General features: G+C 45.0%; 1 protein-coding gene across 1 annotated transcript in view; it reads left to right on the top strand.

Moving 5' to 3' along the window:
• Positions 1 to 998: 998 nt before the first annotated feature.
• BMP6 (bone morphogenetic protein 6) overlaps positions 999 to 18,512 on the top strand; it is an 88,792-nt gene continuing 71,278 nt past the window's right edge. The window contains exon 1 of the mRNA XM_064705307.1: positions 999 to 1,422. Within this exon, the coding sequence (XP_064561377.1) occupies positions 999 to 1,422 (424 nt within the window). The remainder of the gene's footprint in view (positions 1,423 to 18,512) is intronic.

The raw sequence follows: 18,512 nt of genomic DNA, 5'->3' as shown, positions 1-18,512 counted from the left end.
AGCATTACTGTAGGAGGGGGTATGTTCATTTCTGGCAGCATAGCCTGCTCCACAGGATGCAGACCGATACTCCATCAATCAGGGCTGGCATGGGGTACCTGGGTAGTCTCAGCCATGTACCACAGTTTCACGTTCAGTTCTCCAAGATACTCCAGAAAAAAAAAAAAAAAAAAAAAAAAAAAAAAAAAAAAAAGCTGTGTAATATGTCGTAACCTGCTAAAATAAACCGCAACGCTTATTCACATTTAGAAAACTCCACCTATTTTCAGGACAAATAGCCAACACCCGCTGGGGGCAGGAAGGGTGGCCCAAACCCTTCCTTTAACAAGTAACAAGCCGGCAGAGTCCGGCGGCAGAAGCCGCAGTTCGGCGGAGCGCCACTCCAGCGCAGCGAGCCCGCGACACCCGACGGGGCTGACACTTCTCAACCTGCTCCTGCTCCTGCTCCTGCTCCGCCGGTCCGCCCCCGCGGGGCCGCGCTACCTGCGCCGGCTCCCCGCCCCGGAGGAGCGGCCGCCCGCCCCGCAGAGAGGCGGGCGCGCTGCTGATTTGCCTTCGCTGTCAGCAGCCGCGCTCCGGCCAGCCCGCGGGGACCGGGGCTGCAGCCGCACGAGCCGCTCGCTCGCTCTCTGCCTCCCTCGCTCCCTGGCAGCGAGAAAAGTTTGCCGCTCTTCACCCTGCTCCTTCTCCCGCCGTCCGCAGCCCCCGCGGCCCGGCGCGGATCCCCCGGGCAGGGGCATGGCGCGCTGAGCGGCCGCAGCGGGCCGGGGGCGGCCCCGCCGCACCTGAGCGGCGTTTGGGGGCGCGGGGGGCTCCGCAGCGCGCTGCCCCGCGGGCGGCCATGCGCGGCGGCGGCGAGCGCTGAGCCCCCCCGGCCTGGCCGCCCCCCGCCGGCCCGGGCCGAACCCGCCGCGGCGGGGCAGGGCTGGAGGGCGGCGGGCGGCCCGCGGGGACAGCGCGGAGCGGGGACGTCGCCCGCCTGCGCCCGGCCGAGCGCCATGCCGCGCCGGCTGGCCTGGCTGTGCTGCTGCTGGGCGCTGCTGAGCGGCGCCTGCCGCCCCGCCGAGCCCGCGCTGCCCGCCGAGGGCGGGGAGCCGCCCGCCGCCGCCGGCTCGGGCTTCCTCTACCGGCGGCTGAAGTCGCACGAGAAGCGGGAGATGCAGCGGGAGATCCTCTCGGTGCTGGGGCTGCCGCACCGGCCCCGGCCGCTGCCGCGGGAGCCGCCGGCCCCGCCGCCGGGACGGCTGAGAGCGGCACCGCGCTTCATGCTGGACCTCTACCACTCCCTGGCCGAGGGCGCGGAGGGCAGCGCGGGCGCGGACAGCGGGGGCCGCCCGCCGACCCCTGCCCCGCCGCTGCCCAGCCCGCAGGACAGCGCCTTCCTCAACGACGCCGATATGGTCATGAGCTTCGTCAACCTGGGTGAGTGAGGGAAGGAGAGAGGGAGGGAGTCCTGGGATGCGCGGAGCCCACCCAGCCGCTCGCCCGTCCGTCCGTCCGTCCCGCGGACACCCCTGGCCTGGGCAGCGGGGACGCGCGGTCGCTCCCCGGTGGGGCGCGACGGGTTCGGGACTTTGCCGGCTGGGACCCACCTTGGACTGCGCGGGTTTCGGCTAGGAGGGCAGCTCACTTCGCGCAAGCAGTCAAAACAGAATGTACCCCAGCATGCAAAACCTTGGGGGGAGGGAGTGAGAGGAAGGAAGAAAAAAAAAAAGAGTAATAATTTTTTTAGTTTTCCTTGTTCTGATGATAGTGGTCAGAGCCTGTAGTAGTTCAGAATTAAGCACACCTTCGGCTGCTTCTTGCAGAGCTGGGGTCATGCCGGAGTACAGGTTGCACTCTCTCTATGCGAGGTCCAGCAGCCCAGAGATACCAGACTCAAGACTCTGGGCTTGAACAACGTGTATCCGCACTACTTCACACTGTCCTCGTCTTCTCACTTTTAAATATTTTTTGTTTGTTTTTATTTTAAGGGGTCAGAGTTAGCGTGGTGGTGAATATGTGCACTACTCTGTGTAGGTTATTCTGGTGATATAGCACGGGAACGTGAGAAAAGTCTGTGTCATGTGGAAATCTTAAATTAAGTTTTGTTAGACGTCAACCTGCTCTTCAAACAAATCATCCTGTCAGCGATGTGAAGGGCTCTAAGGCAGGCATTGCAGTGGGAAAATCATTAAGTTTTTTACTTAGAGGAGCTCTTAGTACTATGCAATTGTAAGGAAACAGTGTAATTAGATTCAGCCTAATGTGGAGAATGAAAATATTTCAGTTGGCAAATAACAGTTCCTTTTTTTAGGGAATTCCTGTGAAGCTCAAGTGTCTTAGCTGGTCAGCTGAAGACTTTGCCTTTTTACTTGTGCTGCCAGAGCTGTGTGCCAGAACTACAACAGCTTGTCTTGTTTAAAAAAAAAAAAAAACAACAACAAAAACAAACCGAATTTGTTGTGTGTTTACTCGTTTGGAGCAGGGCTATGTCACTGCATCAGGAAATTTCTCGGAGCTCTAAGTGCTGGTACAGGTGTGTGCCATGCTCTGTGCATCGAGAACAGGAGCTGATTAATTTTTGTTCCTGGTGGAAATCACGTGGTAGGTCAGAAGAGTTGCAAATAGTTGTTGAGGGATTTGTCTGCATTGAAACCGAGGCAGCCACAACTCGTAAGGGTACAGCTGAGCTGCCTTAGGTGCTCAGACCTTCCAGGAGCCTGGAGCCCTGGTGTCTCCTTGTACTGCAGGTGTGTAGCTGTCAGGGTCTCATCTGCCTTCTTTTAAGTCAGCTCGGGGATGTTTAGGTGGTGTTGCCATCTCAGAGCTCGGATGTGTTTGAGACATCCTGAAATTGTCATGGATGAAACTGGCATGGTCTGTGGTCTCAGATCAGAAGCTGACATTTGGGAAATACTATACAGGTTTTAAATCCAAAGGGCACCTGTTTTTCTTCCCTCCCAGCATCGCCAGACCTCTCTGTCCTTTGAATACACAGAGCTGCTGTCCCTGTTCTTTGCCCTGGGGACTTTGAGGAGCTGTACTTAGAGCTGTGAGTTTGAGAAGTGCGATGCTCACTGTAGTTGTCTATAAGCAGTCCCCATGTCACATTGCACTTGAGGGATGTGAAACAAGGTGCCTGCGAGGGGCTAGGCAGTTCCTTAAAGAGCTGATTTCAGGGATAAGTGTGAGCATGTGGTGCTTAAGAAGGTAATTAGCTGTTTTGTAAAGCACCAGGAGAGTATTATTAGATGGTATCATCTGAAAGTATGTGTTTCTTTTGAAAACAACCCCTTCCACTCATATGATTCAAATCAGTTCTGAGAATTTGGATCTAGACCCTTCTGTAACAACAAGGAAAATTATTCATGTAATGTGGTAAAATAGTGCAATTGAAATGCTAGTTATGTGTCTCAGGAAGCATGAATCAACTGTAGAAATTTCTCATCAACTTCCAAATCCCAAGTCATAAACCATAATGTCATTTAACGTGATTGTTTGTTACCAGAGTGTTGACAAATCGATGGGCTGGGACTGAACAGCTGTTTGGCTGTTTTCTGTGGCTTCTCTGACATACCAGGGAGTTTTTTGGGTCTTTCACCTGTGTATTGACATTTTCTTTTCCATTTAACAGTAATTCAGTTTGCAAAACTAGAGGAAGCCTAAGGTTATATTCCAATATAGAAACCAAAGGTTTGATGGGAGAAAGCCAGCTTGTAAACTGTCAAAGCAGCTTATTAGATGAAGCATTAAATGCAGCAAGAGATGGTAGGTTCACAGCAGAAAGGGAAGAATTCTTGATTTCAAGCACACTGACTAATCCAATGAAGTACATGTCAAACAGCCCTGAAAACTCACAGCTGGAGTCTGCTTATAAGTGGACACTGCCAGAATTATTTTAGTTGGGGTTTTCTGCATGTGGCCATATATTCAGTTACTTCAGTTAAAACTGACTTCTGAAGAATATTGTGTTCAACCTTAAAGACTTCCCATTCCATTATTGAAGGGGCAACTGCTAAAGAGATGTGAGGAGGGGCCCTTGCTGTTCTCTCAGGGTGAGGAGTGTATGGTATCACCTGGGTATGCAGGTGAATATGGCTGTGTGGGTGACCTGCCTGCACGTGCTGATGCTGCTTCTGCTGCAGCTCAGAACCAGACAAAAGTTTGATGCATCTTGTTGTGCTGGAAAGGCATCATCTAGGGCAGCTGTGCAGAGGAGTCCTACTTTGTCATGAAAGTTTGCAAGTGTTGATGTTCTTATAAAAGTGCATTTAATTTTTCCAGCCCTGTAGCCCAAAAAGAGTCACTAGCTTGTAGTCACAGCTGATTTTAAACATGCAGGGCTCCAGCCCTTCCTGACCAACCTACATCCTTCAGCCTGGGGACACAGCAGATGTGTTTTCTCTCTGAGGAAGGCTATGTTTCCATATGTGCTCAGGGTATGAGTCCTTTTTGCAAAGGTCTTGCAAAGCTGAGGGACTTTGGTGAAGTTTCGGATTATTCAGGCAGTGCAGGCATGCCCAGCCTCAAAGGTGATAGTGTTCTTGGAGATAGTTTCTATTTTGTTTTGGGTTTTTTTTTTTAAAGGGAAACAGGAAGGTCACAGAAGTGTGGAGGTTCTTCACACACTGGGAGTTGCTGTCTTACAGAGAGGACAAGAAATATCAGTCTTTGAAATAGGGAATCTGCGATTTATCTTGCTTACCTGGTGGTGTCTGTATTGTGGTGTGGGCAATGATTCCCAGAGGGACTGATCATAGGGGAGCTTAGTGTTTCCAGGAGATGCTTAGCACTTAGTTTTATGAAAAAAACTGCACCTGGACAGCAGTATCAGGGAGGAGAAATATTTTTTTGTTCCCATTGTAAGCAAAATCACATGAAATATAAACCAGTTCAGATAATTTAGATAATAAATTTAATCTATCAGGTTAAATACCAAAACATAATTTGACAGAAAACATAACCTGACCTTGGTAAATCTAGTCCCTTCTTTGGGAGGATGATCCTAGAAGTGTCTGTTTTGGGTGTTTTCATTAGGATGAAGTGTCCGACAAGTGCCTGTTTCTTTTCATTTCACACATAGGAAATCTGGATAGCCAGCACAGATGGAAATATCTGCATGGATTCACTGAGGAAGCAGGGTTCCAATCTCCTGTGCTGTGGAAATGGCTGTACAGCAGGGTTGTGGGGCTGGGGCGGGGAATGCATTGTGGGCCAGCAGTTGTCTTTGTGAAACTGTTCAGCTCTTCTTGTAGGAATAGCCTTGATATAAATATGTGGCATGTCTTGACACAGTAGTGTTGGGAGAATAATATCTATTAATGTTTCCTATCTGGAAAATGTACCTGCCTCATGGCACGAGATAAGGTTATCTCCTCTTGGCAGAACAGCGTGGGGTTGGTATGGAGATACTTCTTGAGGCAGTGATGCTGGATTGACAGCTTGACCCCAGTGTTCTCAGGCTCATCAGTGCTGATGTGAAGGAGATCTGTGCTGCATCCTCTCTTTCACCAGCTGGTGTCTTCAGAGTAGTGCATGCTGTGCGAAGCAGCAGAAAACAAGGCTCTCAAAGACTTTGCTACTTTAATGGCATCCAGAATTATTTGTGTACCCTGAGGAGCTCTGTGAAGCAATCCTGTGTCAGAACATGGTCTTCACCCATGTCTTCCTATCCTGGCATCCACACTGAGAGGAAAAAAGCCATGCACTTCCTACAATCAAACCCAAGGAATTTAGTGGCAGTCTGAGTTTCTGCTGTGACCCGAATCTGGAGCTGTTGATAGACATACAGGAAAAGTCTGAACCCATCAAACCTGCCAGAGATAAGGATCATAAAAAGTGTGCTTTGGGGTGTGGTACCTGGTTATTCAGCATTGTGGCTTTTTGTAGCAGACTAGCAGCACTGATTCACTGTACATCCACTTTTGGAGAGAGGGTTTTCTCTTTTATCATAAGACCTACAGATCCCTTGGGAGGGCTTCATGCAAAAGGTTGAGGGGAAGCTCACCTTTTGCCAGTCAGTCCTGCAGTCAGCCCTGAAGCTTCAACATTATTTGAATTGGGGTTGGGGTGGAAAGACTCTTCTTCTATTTTTGAATCCCCAAACTCCAGGCAGTCCCCATCTTCCCTGCAAGACTTCAAGTGTCAGCTGGGGCGAGGGTGCTCCCTTTCAATGCAAGGAAGTTGCTTGGAGGTAGCTATAAGACTTGTTGTACAAACACACTCTCTTTGTCCTTGCCTATAAAGCAGCATCTTATGGATGTGATGTCTTACAAACAGACTTTTCATCTTTTTGGCAGTGGTTACCTACCAGATTTCCTTCTAGGAATGATCTTGCCCAAATCCATAGCACCTTAGGTGCAAGCAATATGCCTTTGCTCTGCACAGCTTTTCACAGGAGGGAAGCAGTGCTCCAACATCCTTACATGTGTTTCTAAAGCAGGTGAGTTTTTTCATCTGAAGGATTTGATCAGCCCACCTGCCTCTTTCCCAGCACCGTGCTTGCTGTTGGGAGATACAAAATTAGGCAACCAAGATGTCTCAGGGACGTTGCGTGATTGGATTGATGGGACCGTACCATTCATAGTGTCATCCCATCTGTTTGTACTCTTGGCCACGTGTTGTAAAGGTCAAGACATCAACTCAGAGGGAATAACTGGAGTGTGTGATGCTGCAGATCTGGCTGTGCTGCCAGCTGGCTGTGTACAGCCTCACTTGCTCAGCATGTGAGCAGTGTCCTCCACGTGTGTTCTGAGCAGGCCAATACTAGAAATCATGAAACTGATGATGGGAATGAGTTTACTGACTTCTGCCAAGCCTTGTATAGTGGGCTTTGATGCCAAGACAGATTCCCAAATGCTGAAGAACAGCCTTATATTTGCTGTTCAACTGATGCAGCTTGAGATTCTCATTTATGTAATCTCCTTGGAGTAGCTGCTGCTTGCAAGCTGCCTGCTAGTGTGGAGCTGCCTGGCAGCACAGTTAAAGAAAGGGAAAATGGTCTTTTAGAAGTCCTCAGTTCCTCTGGACTTGGGATTTGAGGGACTGTAGTCATCCTTCTGCCTTAGGCAAGAGCCCTGGAAGATGTGTGGCTCCTGGAAATGCTCTTCAAAACCTGTACTGTTGAAATGAGTGGAGAGTCATGTTCACGTAAGCAATTTATCCAAGTCTGATTGTCATCTGGACTAAACTACTGGGAGCAGACAGTGTGACATTAGTAGGCTCATTTTCTGTCTTGTGAAAGCTTTTCAGAGCTTCAAAATTTACAGTCTTAGACTTCAACATTTCGCACAAATTTTTCTTCCAGCAACAACAATAACAACAGCAATTTATTGTAATTTAAAAAGCTAGTATTGCCAAACCAGTCTTGATTACTTCAAGCCAAATTTTTTATCTGTAAATAAATGAAAAGTTGCATTTTCCATTAGAAACCCAGGTATGGGGCTGGTGAGGTTTTTTTGTGGTTATTTTTAATTTTTTTTTTTTAATAAAAGCAGAACTTCCTAGTTCTTTCCCTCAGAAAAAAAAAATGAAGCTAAACCACTTTTTATAAAAAGGTTTCTCTTGGCAATTTTTTTCCAGCTCAACATGGCTTCAGCAGAAAATCACTTGGGCAGCTGTCATGGATGTCTTGTGCTGAGCTCCTGCTGGGACTGCTTGCTGCAGGCTTGTACCTCTGCCAAGGAGCTGTGGATCCTTGCTGGTCTAGCCTGGTGCATTGCAGTGGTTACACTCTCTCTTGTAGTTTTAAATATAAACTTCTAAGCAGTGTTTGTGATTTAGGAGGAAGGAAGATGGTGTTTAGACTTTCCATGCCATGGAGTCACGATTCTTTTTAGGTCATCTTGCTTCATTGCTAACTTGTAGGGGGTTACAGGAAGGTATGATTTACTTGGGACATAAACAGTCCCATTGTGTGTTTCTGCTGTATCCCAGCAGATGCACAGCTATGCTGTAAGGTACAGCCCACCTCCTAATCATTTAGCATTTCCACTTGACCATTTATATAGCAGTGTGAAGCAAAGAGCAAGCACTACTGCCCAAAGGGGAAAAGGGCTCATGGGTTAGAGATTCCCATTTGTTACAGCAAGTATCAGACCTCCGAGCCTGGGAGATGGAGGTTAAGGACTGGGAAACTGTCTGCTGCCCACCTGATTCTTGGAGCCTAGTTTTGGTTCACACCTAGATTGCCTGTTTGATGGAGCAGCAGTTTTAAACTCAAAGAGGGCAGGTTAGGATTGGACAGAAGGCAGAAGTTTTTCCAACAGCAGTAGTGAGACACTGAAATGGGTTCCTCAGAAGAGCTGTAGATGTCCCAGTCATGGAGCTGTTCAAAGTCAGGTTGGATGGGGCTTTGAGTAATCTGTTTTACTGAACAATGTTCCTGCCCATGGCAGGGGGTGATCTGGATGACTTCTGAATATCCATTCTAGCCCAAATTGCCTGGAATTCTAAGTGGGAATTGGGAAGGCACTTGAGACTGGGACTCTGTAGCGATGGTATGCTGAGGGTGAGGAGACACGCCTGAGAACATTCAGTGGGTGGTTTCTTTCCACCTTTTCTTCAGTCGTGGCTGGCAGGGGATGAGGAGTGGTGCCTTCTGCAGCCCTTGCAGCAGGGGTGGCTGGCAGCAGCACACTGAGTGGCCTGGTGCTTTGCACCCCGAGCAGGCTCCCACACAGGGGCTCTGGGAAGGGCGTGTGGCTGCAGCTGCTGCAGGAGAAAAAAGCTTAATTAAAGAAACTGAGTCCCTGTGGGATTGTAGGAGTGTTTAATACCTCGTAATGGACTTTGATTCCTAAAAACTGCTGTGGATTGGGGCTGGCATTTCCTGAACTCTCAGTTACTTAAGAAACAGTCTTGTAGTGTTGGGTAGAGTTTTGGAATGGATTTTTTTGTTTGTTTGCGTTTTGGGTTGGTTGGGTTTTTTTGGTGATGTAATGAGATTATTTTTTTATTTTGTTGTTAAGGGCACAAAGATTTTGACAGCACTGCTTTCAGCTCTTTTTATTTTACGTAGCAGTGTTCATCATAGCACAATGACAGAATTGAATCAGTGGTAGCAACAGTGGGAACTTTTGGCAAAAAAGGATAATGTAGACAGAGCCGAAGTGTTCTGCTAACTAAAACAGTAGCTGTATTTTTCAGAGAGCTAGACATGACTGTTTTGATCCAATGTGGTGTTAATCACAAGAATACATAACTGCTTTCCTGTGAACTTTCCCCTTAAAAATATCCAATGATATCACCTGATGTTTTGCACTAATGCTCAGTATAACCAGAATTTAGAACAGCTGGCTCCATATAAACTTGGAACGTTCTTAGGTCAAATATTAGTGTATAAATAAAAACATTTTGAAAATGAAAACAGAAGCACAGTATTGGAAATATACTGAATGTGCAGATGTACTTCATGGCTTGAATAGCTTTACAAATTAAACAAGACAGTGTTAACACTTGTTCTGAAGAGTCAAATTTCCTGATAGTAAATGAGGGAGTGTTTTCAAACAGTATTCCAAAGATGTGCTATTCCATGTATGTTAATGGTTGTTTGCAGTGTGAGAAATGTATGAATTGGCTATTTCAAACACTCTTCTAAAGAATTTATATTTGTTCAACCCAAAATCTTGTCAAATGTAGATCTGCAGTTTCTTTTATCAAGTGCACGCTGTAAAATGTGCCATGTTTAAAGCATGCACAGGGATGTTTATGTTGAAGTGTACTGCTGCAGCTCTCTTATCTTGTCGCTCACCTCATCGTGTGGCGTGTATGGTCAAGGTATTAGACACTCTGTTTGTACAAGGGCTGAAGGGTGACATAATGTCTATTGAAGCACAAGTGTTAGGCTCCACACCAGGCAACAAAGAGCACTTAAAAAATGAGAACAGATTAGAGCTCACGAGCAGGGTCTGATAGTTGCACACACAAGCCAAGAGGTGTTGGAGGGAGGAAAGGGTCAACAGCTATGGTGTGAAACAGATGTGCCTCCTTGCATCCTTGTCTCTCCTGGGCTTTCCAGACCACTTGAGAGAGAAAACCAGAAGAGTAAAGCTCTTAGTAGTCAATTCCAGTATTTTTATGGGGAATAAAATTATCCAAATAAGTTGGAAAATGAGGTTTAACTGTAACTAATGCGTACAACATGCAAAAGACTTGTCTGCCTCTGTCTTTGTAAACTCTGTAATAATACAAAGCTGTTTGAACATGAACGCTTGCTGCAGCCTAACTTCCATATTTTTCAAACTGCTTTAAAATCTCTGGATAAAAGTATTCTGTATCAGGGATTAAAGAAGTGGTCACAGCTTTAATTCCTCATGGCACAGAGGCGCAAGCTCCCTCTTTCAGTCCAAAGTCAGATGAGCAGAGGTAGAGGCAGCAGTCTTTAATTGCCAGATGCTCTGCAGGAAAACAGGAGGAAGCATTTCCCATGTCACTTACCATGGGCTTCCCATTCATGTTTCTTCACTACTTTTGGCCACACTGGTGGTGTGCTGCAGGAAGAGGCCTTACACACTTTTAATATACCTGAGTCTTCATAATGATGCCAGGCTTGGTTCTTCAAAACTTTTGTGTGCAAACAGGGAGAGGCTTCTCTGCAAGCCTTGACATGTGTGCACAATTTTGATGCAAAAAAGTAGGAGGATAGTTCTAAAATTTAAGCCTGGTTTGAAATTCATGTTTTAATATCTACACAAAGATTTGATTCACAAGTACAGAATCCAGGTGCTCGACTTAAATGATGAAGGTTGGCAAAGAAACCCTTCATTTTAGAAAAGCAGCAGCCTCTCTTGCCCACAAACCATCATCCTGAGACAGCATTTCAAGCATGCAGACCTTTTTGCTTAATTATTGTAACATCAAACATCTTTGACATGAAAGGGACCAAGCAGTGGCTGGGCAAGATAATGACTTGTTTATAAAAATAATTCAAACAACATATGAAAAGGATAAACATGCATGTCCTGCCAAAATTCACTGTATGTTCTGCAGGCTTTGGTGATTGTGAATCTCTTGGCTTGCTCTTTCAATTTTTTAAATTTTTTTTTAATCTTTTTTTTTTAAACCCACAAAGAAAAAAGGCAGAGGGGGAACGGAATGAAGAGAAATGAAGGGAGACTTTAAAAAAAAAAAGAGAGTTCTCATATTTAAGGAAGTTCCAACTTATTATGCTATGGAAGATAGCTGGAGAGAAAATACATTTGTTTAACATACTAGATTTTCTCTTTGAGATGTCTGTGTCTTGTCTCTTGCATGTGATAGTTTTTACACTTTAATGATTGTAGCAGCTGTCTTGTCCAAAAATGTTCCATTCTGCAGGATATGTAATGCTCATTACTTGCTAGACAACATCAAGATACTACCCTGTCTCTTATTCAGAACCTCAAAACACTTCATAATCATTTAACTCTCTCCATGTGCTCTGACAAATATGAATCACTCATACTGATTTTCCAGATAACTAAGCTGAGGCTCAGGGGTTATGAGTGGATGAGGGCTGTGATGAGATCCCTGAAATTCTTGCTTCTGGTCCTGCAATCTCACCTGTTTTATTGACCTGGCCAGACCTCCAGTGTCTTGTGGAGCCAGTGAAACAAGAGGGTCTTATCTGGCGAAACCTGGCTTTTCTCAGGTGGCAGCATGAATCTGCTGGAGCCGACAGGTTCTCACTTGGCTTAGGCTTTAGTTCTTCCTGCTTTGAACCTTGCTCATTAGTGTTGCACAGTCTGTGCCTTCTGCAGCCATGCTCCATTAGGGACATGGCTCTTCAGACATGCTTGCCAACGGCTGAACATAGGAGAGATGAAAGAGGTCCCAGGCTAGCACGTTTCATTTGATTGGGGAGCCTAATGAAGGTTTGGTTGACTTTTGATAAAGCCCATGCTGCAGGGAAGCTAATAGTAGATGTTCTTCCAAGTTAACTGTCAGTTTTGTTGAGAAACTCCCCATAAAAATGCAGAGTAACAGCTGAAGTTGGTATAATGACTCCTTTATATTTCAGAAGCTATTGGGATTGGGTCTGCCTGATACTGTTGCTATCTCTAGCCTCAGTAAAAGCAGTTTTATGGGGTCCCAAAACAGTCTGTTGCTTCTGGCAGCCAGAGAGCTGGCAGTTCCGATGCACTGAGGCTTGAAGAGATAGTTCATTAATTCATGGCACTCTCCAGAATAAACATAGCAAACCTCCTCTGAAATAACAGACGGTAAATCCTTCTTGTCACTCAAGACTGCACATTTGTCTTCAGAAGGGGGCTGTGAAAGAAGCTGTCCATCTCTTAATGAATGAAAAAATAAATAGAAGAACAACTGTGCATTGTGTTGTACTTGACATGGTGAAGCTCCGTGGTGGAATAACAACAAACCTTCCCTCCCATCTCAGCCCTGTTAATTGTGCACTGAAGCCAAGCAGTGCCCACTGGGCAGGCTCTCAGATGGCATAAACTATCATAGCTCTCTGCCAGGGATCCCCGGTGGGAATGGCAGCACTTCTCACTCCTTGTTTGGCTCTTTTTGGGAAGGTAGGTGTCACCATCTCTGAGCTCCAGGTCCTCAGGAGTGGGACCTCTGGTCTCTCTGTGCCGGCAGACTCGCGAAGGTTGCTGCAAGCCGGGGTTGCTCAGAGCGCACAGATGTTTTGTGCAGCTTGTTATTTTCTATGTTGGAGGTTATGAGTCAGAATACTGTTACCAAAATGTTTATGTGAAATCATTTCTGAGTCATATATTTGCATCATATACAACCTGTCTGACAATCAAAACATTCAGCACTCAGTTAATGATTATACTAAGTTTTCCAACACTCTGCTCCAACATAACATAATTACATGGCAGAGTGCAATATGTTACTTTGACAGGGTTCTTCATGCATCTTGTGATGTCAGAACATCATCATTGCTATTATTTTAAATTATCAGAGTTTGTTGCATGAAACAAAGTTAAAAATAGTGAGAGGCAGTTCCTCAGAAATAAAATGCCATGCAAATATTCCTGGCATTTTCAGTCCCCAAAAAAACATTTCAAGAGCTTGCGTAGTGCTTTTAACTTTATTCTCTCCAGAGAGATGCTTGATCAGGACTTATTGATTTAATTGAAAGATTAGCTGTGGATATTTGCCTGAAGAAATTATTTGGTGCCTGCGGGACTGTTTGGTAGTTTCTCTAAAATACATTTTTTAAAGCTAGATCCAGAGTATTTTTATCAGCACTTTATGTTTGTCTCTTCTGTGAGTTCTAACATAAATCGAAATTGCTTACAAATGTATTCTGAATAACTAGGGTGAACATTTAAAATTACACTTCAAGTCTGTGAGAACTTGGCAGGTGTGTTTGCCACAATGTTCAGTGATTTCAGTAGCTCCTCTTGAACAGTTTATTCTAGAGCAGGATGGGGAAAACTGAAGTACCCCCCAACTCTGTGCTAAGGTAATGGTCAAGGAGATGAAAAGGGCATAGGGGCAAAGGGCTGCTCTTTTGTTCGGTTTGAAATACATGTTCATGAAAAAGCACATGAATGTTCAAATGGAAAATGATGTTAGGGCTGACTTATCTGAATCTGGTTTACAGTCTTTTGGAGTTGGCTTTGGGAACTCGATTATAAGTGCGAAGGGCACAGGCAGGTCCCTTTAAATATAAAATATTTTTTCTTTTCATTGCTCTGAGCTAGCAAAGTGCAGGATGGATTATGATGAAATTCTTTATGTTCTTAGTGGAAAAAAAAGTATGGACAATACAGTAGTGGACTTTCCTGGCTACAAGTGACTGGGCTGTGCTTAGTAATTAGGGAGCCCACATTTGGAGCAATAAAAGCATCCATGTGTAGTATTAGTGAGCACCATCTTTGCTTATGCACTCTCTTTGGCCAGCGTCAGTGGCAAATACATAATTGGTCTATGAGGACCAATATATTGTGAAGTGTAGTGGAAAATGCCAAAATAAAATTTCAGTTGGATGAAGTCCATTTGTCCTGTGCTAATTTCTAGCCCTGTAAACAAACACAGCTGCTGAACGTAGAATCAGTGCTCAGAGTGGTTAAAAACAGTGATGCATTGCTAGTGAGATCACAGCAGAAAAAAATATGTAACACATGAGGCTGTAGTAAGGATCAAGACTATCCTCAGCTCTGAATAATTGTTTCTGTTCATCTGTTTATGATGCTTAGAATGGAAAGATTACTGTTGATTGTCAGACCATTCAGCTGCTGCAGAGTATTAAGTATAGATGAGCCAGTTGTCACGAACTTTTGCAAAAGAGTGAATTAGCCACCAGAGGCTTGATGAATTTGTATGTATTTATTTTATATTTCTCTCTTTTATATAAATATATCACCCCTTTGGTCATCTGGGCTTTGTTGTTATTTGTTTATATATGTGAAGGATCCATGCAGGTAGCTTTGCCTGTCACTTCATCTTAATTAAAATGTCTTTAGAAGTACTGCAATACTGAACAAGGAACATGAGACTTCAAACATTAGAAATCTCAGGGTCAAGCCTGCTAGGTCATTGGCAAAGTAGCAGCACTTACACTGTAATTTGTCTCATGGCCCAGTTATATGTTTTGACATCCCTGAGCTGACTAATTGCTCTGGGGGAAAAAAAAAAGGACTCTTGGTTACTGTAGTAGAGAAGTTTCCAACCTCTTCTGTCCATCAAATCCATTATCTAGGGACTGCTGCATGGTCATCCCCAGAGCTAGCAGAGTAGGGCAGTTTTGAACAACAGTTTTAAAGTTTTGGGCATTTTATAGCCATTTTGGGGCTTTGACTTGTGGTTGGTGTGTCATTCCATGCTCCTGCACAGCACAGGTTGGTGCCACCCTCTTCAGAAGCCTCCTGGGGCTTGAGGAATAATTGGGTGTTCGCGTTGCTGTGTGCTGGACTCGTGCCATCGTGGATTTTGTCATGTCTGCAGAACACCACTGGGGTCCATCAGTGGCCTGGGTTCTGGAAACTCTCCTAGCCCCTACCCCAGCTCAACTGCAGGCTGGCATGGAGCATTTAAATCTCAAACTGTCAGTCTGGCACGTTCCATAAACACTAAATTGACTCAGAGTGGCTAGGTCTAGTGCTATAAAACATACCGTTCAGGTATTATTGCCAAGGAAAAAAAATTACCTGTAAATAGCAGACTTACAGCATAGGGGCTTATTTCTGTGCTTATGCTTTTTACATTTCCATTTTTGCACCAGCTTGGCAAGAAGTAAACTTAAATGTCAAAACTATTTTTATGTAAATATATGCATTATTGAATCTCTTACTCATAAAGCAAATAGTACTTTAAACCCACACAAAACAGTTGAAGCTATATATATTTTCTCACTACTGAATTTGGCTTTTAGTAACTTGGCGTGAACTGTCCAAAATAAAGTTAGGAATCAAGGGCACTTTATTTTCCAGCTAGCAACATATACATTTTTGGCTTTGCACTGTACCAATTTGAGATGGAAGAAAACCTGGATTTGTACTACAGATCCTCTCAGCAATCAAGAGAGAAATATTATAATTGAATAAAGTAATTAATTTAAAATTAAAATTTTCTAAAACTGTATGAAGCTATAAAAAATATGAAGGACTATTAAGAGACTGTGGAGGCTTTGATATCAGACAGTGGTTTTCTAATGTGTTTCTCCTGCTGGAAGTGCAGCTTTTTGCCAGAGTCAGAGACAGCAGTTACCCAGAGAAGATATTTCACTGCTCCTATTTGAGGAGTAAGGACAGCAAAAGTTGCCCTCAGCATATACAGACAAAACTTCAGCTGAGGTTAGGGATTGTGTAGTAAGCCCAGGTCGTAGTGGTCTGGAAGGAGATGCTTGCTGTCCCTTGTGGGTTTCATGGTTTGTCTCATGTCATGGATTTTCTTGCCTCACTGCCTTCTTGCCTGTGGGAAGCTACTCGATATCGGTTCTGAATCCCAAAGATAAGGTGGGAAAATCACATCAGGAAGTCATGCAGACAAGGGCTTGGTGCTGAAAGATACCTGGCCCGTGCTCTGCCACGGTGTTCTGGTGGGATCCACCTTGTTGCTGTCTTACTGCTCCCTGCCACAAGCTCCGTGTCAGAGCTGCTGAAGCAGAGGTCTCCACTGGTTTTGCCTTGCCCTCTGCTGCAGTAGGAATTCCATGGGCATGTGGGTGTGTTCAGGCTAACTGGGATGCAAAGAAGCAAGAGAGAATAAGAGGGGAACCCTCAGCAAAATTGCATGTCATCTGCCATCCTAGATTTGAATTCAAGCTTTTAAGTCAATTATCCAGCAATTCAGATAATTTCTGGCTGGGTTGCAGGGTATTTGCCTGCCACTGTGTGTGGCATGAAGGGCACACATTGCTACTTATGCCTTTCTTGATGAACAAACCCAAGCTGTACTCGAGGAGAAAAAAAATGTTGGAGTGTTTTCTGGGGCAGCTGAACTGTGAAAGCTGCTTGGGTTATCTGAGGCTGATGTGAAGCACAACTGGGGAAGACCCCTGAAAAAATCCAGCCCTTGGGATGTTGGATACAATCACAAGCAAAATATGGGAGACTCCACCAGAGCTGTAGTAAGTGCAGCAGCTGGATATAGGTGGGTCATATCCAGCAGATCATGTGGGCTGGCCATGCATGCCTGATTTCATGGGCATGAATGAGAGGAGAAACTCTGGAGAAGGAGGAATGGACTGGACCAGAGAGAGGGTCATGGCTCTTGCCTGTGCAGGCAAGTGAATTTGAAGGATGGTGACTAAGAGATTCTGGTTTTCTAAAAATAAGGCTTTCCACTGACTGAAACCACGGCTCTTGCTGATGCAGCTTTTGATTATTTTACCTCTTATTCTATCTTTCCTAGTTTGCATGATTCAGACTTATGTAAACAGTAGTAATGGTGCCTCACTGTGGCGAGAGCAGTGCTGTGTGACACAGACAAGGCTTACGGGGCAGGAGATCTGTCCTGAATGCCTTTTTGTCCAAGAGATCCCCTGTGCATCCTCAAGCAGCTGCTGGAGTGAGGGCTCAGATGTCTGTGTTTGGTGGTGCCCAGAAGAGAAGTCAGAGGAAAATGATGCTCTTTCTTTTCTTGCAGTGTCTTCTCCTACAAAACTTCATCATAATGACTTTTGCTCTTTCTCGTTAAATGCAGTGTTTTGTGAAAAGGCTGCTGAGATGCTTTGGGTTGCCTTTAAACACAAGCCTTAAGGAAAAATTGAAACAACAGCTGATTAAAGTGGTAGTGGTTTAACTTGAGCTGTAAATACTATTTTCCTTTTTAAATATGCTTTTGGAAGGTAGGGGAAACCAATTATGATGGAGTTTAAAGCAAGTAGACTGTTCCTTTATTTGACTGAGATGTGTGGTTCATCTTGACTGGCTTTTTCTTAGTTTTTAAGTCATTCTGCTTGTGTTGCATTCATTCTCTGAGCTTATTTTGTTAACCTTGCCACCTGAATAAATTAAGCATGTGTCTTCATGTGATGTTCCCTTAATTAAGTACCTGCTGGTCACAGTTGGGACACCTATATTTGCATCTGCTTCTTTGCGTAGCCAGAGGACAATTAATGCTGCAGGTTTTTTTCCCAGCCTTTGAAAACTTTTTTTTTTGTGCATTGTGCAAATTATGTTAAATCATTCAATGTCCTGTTTTTACATCACTCTGGCATTTCTTTATGTGCTTGGAGTGCAGAGGTAGTAAGCTAGAGTACAGCAGTTGGTACTTTCATTAGCAGTGGTGGTGTACACAAAAAGCCCAAGTCTTAACTAGAATGGTAAATTCATGTTAGGACTAGCAACGACCCTCAGAGCTATTGAAAACGAAGATGTTGTAGGCATTCTGTCCAGCAAGCTCCACAGAAATCCATTCCAGTTTTCCTCTATGTCCAGGAGGTCACAGAACTCCTGCCAGCTGCCCTGGAAAAAAAAAAAAGTAGGAGTGAAAAAGTGAAAAGCAGTGCCTGCAGCTGTGGGGAAGATGTGCTGGGAGCAGGAGAGATCAGCAGCGTCACTGGTGTCCTGGGTCTCCTCACAGCAGTGCAGCAGCTGTTAGGTGGTGTTCCCAGGTGGATGTGAATGTTCTCAGTGTTACAGAGGGAAAATACCTAACATGCAAACTCCTCATGCTGCTTTGATTTGAGGAAAATTTCATCACTGGTGCTAGCCTGAGCATGTGAGAGATTGTCAGTAAGGCAGTAATGGGGTCTGAGCAGGCTCTTGGCCCTTTTCCTGTGGTCCTGTGAAGAAGCATCAGGTATTGATTGACCCAAAGTAGAGACACTGAGGCTCTTTAGCTTGGGTCAATCAATACCTGATACTTCTTCACGGGACCACAGGAAAAGGCTCAGATTGTTGATGTAAGTCAGGAAATGTGGGACTGATACAGTGTACCTATGGGCCAGATGAGCACAGGAAAAAGAATGATCTCCTCCCACTTCATTGGGCTCTAGCAGTACTGACAAATTTGACACCTCTGTCCTCATTTCCCAAGTTTCAAGTTCCCGTTTCAGAAACTGCAGGATCAGTGTTTAAGTAGGACAAAGCACAGCCCACCTCTTCTCCCGGTTTTTCATGTGGATGTGT

Source organism: Zonotrichia leucophrys, chromosome 2 (assembly GCF_028769735.1).
Source record: "Zonotrichia leucophrys gambelii isolate GWCS_2022_RI chromosome 2, RI_Zleu_2.0, whole genome shotgun sequence".
Taxonomy (NCBI): Eukaryota; Metazoa; Chordata; class Aves; order Passeriformes; family Passerellidae; genus Zonotrichia; species Zonotrichia leucophrys.
Note: the sequence above shows the minus strand (reverse complement) of the source record. Positions and strands in the feature narration are given on the sequence as shown.